At 37.2% G+C, this 6,596-nt stretch overlaps 2 protein-coding genes across 2 annotated transcripts; one reads left to right on the plus strand and one right to left on the minus strand.

Annotated features, from left to right (window-relative positions):
* Positions 1-1,466: 1,466 nt before the first annotated feature.
* LOC146665655 (GTPase IMAP family member 7-like) lies at positions 1,467-2,939 on the minus strand. Its single transcript, XM_085411182.1, has 2 exons — positions 2,912-2,939; positions 1,467-2,370 (listed from the first exon to the last, which is right to left on the minus strand). The coding sequence occupies exons 1-2, from the start codon at positions 2,937-2,939 to the stop codon at positions 1,646-1,648; spliced, it is 753 nt and encodes a 250-aa protein (XP_085267308.1). The 3' UTR covers positions 1,467-1,645.
* Positions 2,940-3,135: 196 nt separating this feature from the next.
* Positions 3,136-6,596, plus strand: LOC146665656 (uncharacterized). The gene is made up of 6 exons (XM_085411183.1): positions 3,136-3,157; positions 3,652-4,192; positions 4,528-4,620; positions 4,875-4,912; positions 5,710-5,766; positions 5,966-6,596. The coding sequence occupies exons 1-6, from the start codon at positions 3,136-3,138 to the stop codon at positions 6,589-6,591; spliced, it is 1,377 nt and encodes a 458-aa protein (XP_085267309.1). The 3' UTR covers positions 6,592-6,596.

Genomic DNA, 6,596 nt, shown 5'->3' on the forward strand with positions numbered 1-6,596 from the left:
TCACAATTACAAAAATAACACAGACACTGGTTTTGGTATGGCTGAGTTATTTACAGTTATATAAACTTATATGTCTATGGCCTTAGCAATCCATAGGAAATCCTGCTGCTTACTTTTCAGTTGCCTTTAGCTACACAATTGAATTTGCATCACGATGTCTCATCACTTTAACATCTCTTTGTTTCTGTCCTACTTTCCTTACTCATATCTGCTGTATTTTAATGCATGTAACTGAGCCAGAGCAGCAATGATCTGATGTGTCAGCTGTTCTCTGAACCAGTTAAAAATCTGGCAGCTCCATTTGGAGTTTGACAAACACATGACTTTAATGATTGAGTTGGGTTAATCATTTTCTATTTTTTGTTGCTTAATTCTGAGACAACAGTTGTGAAACACTGTCCTGTCATAGGCCTTACAGATTTATTTACTTAAGCAAAGCAATTGATGATGACACTATGTATCATTTCCAAGTCCAATTGAACCACACCCAGACCCACATCTTTAAACAGGTCAGGGCACTAATCACTTAACTGTGCCCAAACACAGCAATTAGCACACTAGACTACTGAACCGGGCTTTCAGGTCAAGCACACTGGGCATGGTGTGTATTAGCGGTGTGACCCATGACAGGGTGTCCATTAGTATCCACAGCAGTCAAGATCATGATAGAAAAACAGGTAAAAAAAAATCAGTTAAAGCACAGAAAAATATTAAAATAATCAAATGTTTTTATGTGTAATAACGGTATGTACCTTAAATAATTCACAATATATATTTTTTAAAAGTCATTGAATCGTAAATTGTAACCATTGCATCCCAAATTAAAGCGTGTGTTGAAATTCACTGCATTATTTTGAGGTCCAGCACAACCTCCAGGAGCTCTAATCATCTACTAAGATTTCAGTTTTCAAAGGTTTGCTCCATGCATCCACCCTAAAATGTAAACTCCAGATTATCACATTCTGATGTGGTGAGGAAAAGACAAAAAGTTTTAGAAAACGTTCTATATTAAATTAAATTGTGTCAGGATTTTATGTATATCTCCAGAATAATAACAAGTGGTGTTTTCTATATTTATAATCATCATAAACAATAAAGGCCTTTACACACCAGATGCCTAAAATCTGTGGGAATATTTTGAGTGTTAAAAATATTTTTTGGACCTATTCTTTATGTAGCACCAACTTTGTGAATTTCCTCATGAGAACTGGATGAACTTCTCCTTCTATTACTGCTTAGAAACATCAGCAACAGCTCAGCATCCTTTCATGTTGATGCCATTTTTTTCACTGTGCATTTGGTGTCTAACAGCCTTACATCAGTTGTCACCCTTTGCTTGATAATGTTTACCCTTATACACATGTAGTTGGAGTTTGCATATTTTAATTGATTTTAAACTTAAAGTTGGAACCCAGACTTGACTAATATGTGAACAAATGGATGAATTTACAGTGATACAGCTGACATGGAAACCAATTTCATACCATATTTTAAATGATCAGCACCAGAATCATTTCACTAAATCTAGAAACTATAACAATGGATTCTAAACTGTCATTAACTAAAAATTATTACCATTAATTAGTTCATCATATGGCAGATAATCAACTTTAAATGATGGTCAAAATGGTCCTGAATCACCGAGCTAGTCCTCTAAAAAAGCCAACTTTTGCTGAAACTGGAGAGTTTTTTGCCGCAGCTCTTCCATGAACTCACGGTGGCTGAACAGCTTTTCTGGTGTCTTTTCACGCTCGTGTTGCAGAATCTCCCGTGCCTTCTCAAACATTTCATCGATGTAGTGTGATCCTTCATTTGCTGCTACCATCTCATCGATCTTCTTGATCAGCTGAACCAATTGAACTCTGTTCTTATCTTTGTTGTTGAAGACATAATACCTGTTACCACACCTGCTCACTACCTCTTTGAGTTTAGGGTGGCCTTCTGTCAAATACTCTTGTATGGACTTCTGCTCAGCCAGCTTGTCACCATGAGCGAAGACTACAATCATGTAGTTCGATGCCTCAGGTCCAAAGAGTTTCTCCAGGGCTTCCACACAGTTTTCTTCTTCTGGGGTAAACCTGCCAATCTGAAGGACCAGCAGAAAGACGTGAGGTCCAGGACTGGCCATGTGGATGCATTTCGCAATCTCCTTCTTTATGTCATCTGCCTTTTTAAATGTATCCAGAATGCCGGGGGTATCGACCACATGGATATCTCTTTTGCAGTATTTAACTCGTTCTCTTGCACAGGTCTCTGTCACTGACTCTGAACTCACTTCAGATTTAAACAACTCTTTTCCAATAATGGTGTTCCCAACAGCACTCTTCCCAACACCAGTTTTCCCAATCATCACAATCCTCAGTGGGTCACCTGGAGAAAGAACGTTTTTGTTATACTTATTGCATGGATGAATAGATTTTAAATGGAGCCTATTCATAAGTTAACTGATGAAGCATTGGTATCTAATCTGACTGTGTTCATAGAGACTTGAAATCTAGTCTATTCTTTACAACACCTCCACTTTACCGCACTGATTCTTGCTCACCTGTGTGAGAAAATCAGTCTTCGTTCCCCGTGCTACAAACCTCAGTGCACTTCTGTCATTCTGCCTTTCAGACTGTCATATGACCCACCTCCTTTCCATCTCCAAGTCATCCTGGTTGCTCGGAGCCTACTAAGCCTCCACCTGCTTCATCTCCACAACCACCAGTGAGTAAATTTGGGGGGCTTCTGTCCTACTTCTAATGTTGCTATGTACTGTAGCTACATCAGTTTAGTCCCCAAGGAGTTAATCACACAATAAATGAAGTTAAATTATGCAAAAATGATCTCTCCCTATCAATTCTTTGTGTTATTCGGTTCTGCTGAAAGCCTAAATTTAGTCTGAAGCAAATTAAAGCTCCAACTTCACCTTCTGGTATCGACCCACTGTTGCCCATCTCCTGTCTGTTCGCGACTTCATAGAGAATGAACTGAAATGCAACTCCACTGTTTTAGTGTGAGATCAAAGACCGCACTCCACCCACAGGGCGGATCTAATCTCTCAGCCTATATCAGCAAGAGTCTGATCTGTTTCAAAGGTAGTTCAGAGACTCCAGCGAAACCTGCAGTCTTCATGATTAAGCCCTTAACAAGATGAGCTCTGCACAGCCTCCATGTAAGTTACTGTTGTACAGCTTTATTACAATATTATATACTGACAACAGATAGATAGATAGATAGATAGATAGATAGATAGATAGATAGATAGATAGATAGATAGATAGATAGATAGATAGATAGTTTGAGCTGTGTGTGTGTGTGCGTGCGTGCGTGCGTGCGTGTGTGTGTGTGTGTGTGTGTCAGCACAGCGTTAGAGCTTTTAGTGAGTGACTGAGACACAAATTTCCCCTTTTTTAAAATTTGAAGTATATTTGTCATTCATAGATGCAGATAAGTGATTATATTGTCTGTTTACTAACATTTTGTTAGTTTTTTTAAGTAAGAAGTTAAAAATAAATGTTTAAATAAATATAAATAATCAAAATAAGTGTAAATAAATCTACTATAGAAGAATCACACCCCATAGGTAGAATAAAGGAGGAACATTAACAGATTTAAGTTTTGTACAACATTTTTATGGAAAATTAAGTTTGTTTGTCTTTCCTAAAGATTATCCTGGGAAGTTTACCATCGCTCTGCTCGGAAAGAGTGCTGACTCAGTGAACAGGACTGGAAGTACAATCATTAGAGATCCCAATGCTTCTGTCACAAAACTGGGCAATTTTGTTGAGCATAACAACAACCTCTACAGAATCATCAGTACTTGTGATTTCTTTGATGAGCAATATGATTTCCCAGATCAGCTAATCATTGATTTCATGGCTCTTTCTGATCCTGGACCTCGTCTGTTCATATTGGTAATAGATTCAAAAAACACACAAGTTGAAAAAGTTGTGACTCAAATCTCTCACCTTCAACGTGTGTTTGGAGAAAATGTCACAGAAAACATAGTCATCGTGTTGGAAGAGAGTCGAGAGAATTTACAAGGTCGCATTAAGGAAATGTACAATATCCAGATGGCAACTATGAATGAAAATCTTGCTTTCCAATGTAAGGAGTGGTGTTCACACCAACGGCCATTTCAGTTTGACTACAAAAACTACCCCCAACACACTGTGAAACGAAGGAAAGATCACCTGATACGCACGAGGTAAGAATTGTCTCCCTCTGAGACATATTTTATTAACAACTAGTTTGTATTTCTCTATTGTCTCTATCAATGGTGAAATTCCACATTGTTCAAATACTACAAAAAGTTCTATATTCTGAATAATACATAGATCACAATAATTAACTAAATGTGTTCAATCCTCACAAGTTACAGTAGTATTTCTGACATTTAGCACATGTTTAATCTCTCCTTCATAATTTAACAAGTCCAAACTTCATCCTGTAAAATAAAATGAACATGAAGCCTAATTAATTAATTACTTAATTAACTCATTGAAGAATGCAGTTCATTTTTTTCCAAATATTTTTTATCAGGAGAAAGTGTGATTATACAGGTGAGACTTATCAGAGAAACACTGGCAGGTCTGCTTCTACAGAGACAGGAATGCAAACCAAAGTGAAACACAGGTAATGACAGAATTCAGTCCTTTGTGATATATTCAAATGGATTTTTCAAAACAAAACTAAAGTGAATTATGTTTTGTCTTTCAAAAAAAGATAAATCTCAATTACAAGCATAAGCATCCATTTCAGAAGATTTATTAAAGAAAAAAAAACAAGCTGGGACCAAGAGAGTGCAGAAAACTCCTGCCACAGCTATTGTTGTGATATTTTATCATTTCCTTCTCAGTTGATATTTAATGACCACATTAATGTTTCAGACACTCATGGCATGCTCAGCAATATCCTCGGAGTACAGGTGCGTTTCTTAAATCCACCTATGTTAGGAAACTGATCTTTTGGCTTTATGTCATGTATTAAATTATGTAATAAATTATGGCAATAAATGAAATATTTTCATCAGCATCTTAAATTAAATTTCAGACCAGAGTTTAAAATGAAAAATAATTTTCTGATAAACACACGCATATCAGTTCAAACACTAAGTTAAAATGAAAGTATTTGTTTAAATTTGAGAATATTAACCAAATGCATAATGATCTGATTATGAATAGTGGGAACTCTGACTGAAAATCATGATGTGACCAACATTATTGCAGCCATACAGACTACAATGAACTTGCATTCTCGCTGCCTTTTGAACAGTTGCTTGATAGATGGGAAGCAGAACTGCAACCACTCGCATTATGAGAACATCTTTAAAGTGACTTTGGGGTGTCATGATGTTGATAAAATAAGACAGAGATTCTGGTATCAGTTTCTGATGGTATGGAAATTAACTATAAGTGAAAATCACAGAAAAATACAGATTTCATGCCGAAGTGTAACTTGTTGTAGGACAAAAAACTGCAAAGTAACACTGATGCTTGACGACCATGCTGTTAGAAAGTAATATAACGACAGTCAAGTTACCTACTGAAAAGAGATTCATCACACACACTGCACTCATAGCAGACTCAGCATTTATAAATTAAACAGATGCTCTCAAAAGCTATCACTAACATAGTTGCTCAGTACAGCATTTGCTTTTTTCTGACTGTGTTGTTACAAAATTACAAAATCACAGTATATGAGTATATGATATGCCCTTTTTAGGTGCCAGCTCACAGCAGATTTCCCTGCCTGCAAAAAGAGCACCTGGACAACATGATGGTATGCTTCAAAAAAACACAACACATGTAACTTTGACAGGAAAGTAAATTAAAGTATTTAAATAATATTTGAAGTACTCCTTTATAAATTTCGAGGTTAAAAAAAAACCCCAAAACAGGCAGTCTTAATGTCGGACTCTAGCAACTGCAAGGACCTGCTGCTAAAATAACTAAATGTTTTGTCTGACCACATCTTCCAGGTGTCTATGGTTCAAGGGAAGGTCTCTATAACATGGTTCTTCTCGGGAAAAGCGGAACTGGAAAGAGTGCATCTGCAAACACCATCCTGACTGCTGGGAAGCTCATTGGTGGTTCAAACCAACATTTTCAGTCTTATCCCAGCTCCACACCAGTCACCACCAGGTGTGAGGTGAAAATAGTGGAGATATTTGGGATACCAGTTAGAGTAGTTGACACCCCAGACTTTTTTTATGAAGAGGAACATGTAAACCAGGCACAGGTAGAAGAGTGTAAGAGGTACTGTCAGGAAGGGCATTGTGTGACGTTACTTGTGATGCAGCTGGGCAGGTTCACAGATGGTGAGAGAAACATATTAGAGAAGCTAGAGAAAAGCCTTGGCTGGAGAATCAGGGACAGCACAATCATCCTGTTTACACACGGAGAAGATTTGAAGGGCAGTGTAGATAAATTTATCGGTGAAAGAAGTCACCTGAACCACCTTGTGAAGGCTTGCAGTAATCGTTACCATGTATTCAGGAACAGCTCCAAAGACTCAAAACAATTCAAAGCACTTGTCAAGAAATTTCCAGATATGTTTCCAAATTTCCCAACAATAAGAACATCTACGATGTCTTGTTTACGTTAGCTGTA

The sequence above is a fragment of the Rhamphochromis longiceps genome, linkage group LG7 (assembly GCF_057381845.1).
Source record: "Rhamphochromis longiceps isolate RC_006_pf linkage group LG7, R_longiceps_female_GT1.1, whole genome shotgun sequence".
Lineage (NCBI taxonomy): Eukaryota > Metazoa > Chordata > Actinopteri > Cichliformes > Cichlidae > Rhamphochromis > Rhamphochromis longiceps.

Excerpts from the sequence above, each read along its gene's own strand:
- LOC146665656 (XM_085411183.1), top strand. The coding sequence starts at position 3,136 with ATGAGCTCTGCACAGCCTCCAT. Across the intron at positions 3,158-3,651 it reads GAGCTCTGCACAGCCTCCAT|ATTATCCTGGGAAGTTTACC; the intron begins GTAAGTTACTGT and ends TCTTTCCTAAAG. Across the intron at positions 4,193-4,527 it reads GATCACCTGATACGCACGAG|GAGAAAGTGTGATTATACAG; the intron begins GTAAGAATTGTC and ends ATTTTTTATCAG.
- LOC146665655 (XM_085411182.1), bottom strand. The coding sequence starts at position 2,939 with ATGGGCAACAGTGGGTCGATACCAGAAG. Across the intron at positions 2,371-2,911 it reads CAGTGGGTCGATACCAGAAG|GTGACCCACTGAGGATTGTG; the intron begins GTGAAGTTGGAG and ends TTCTTTCTCCAG.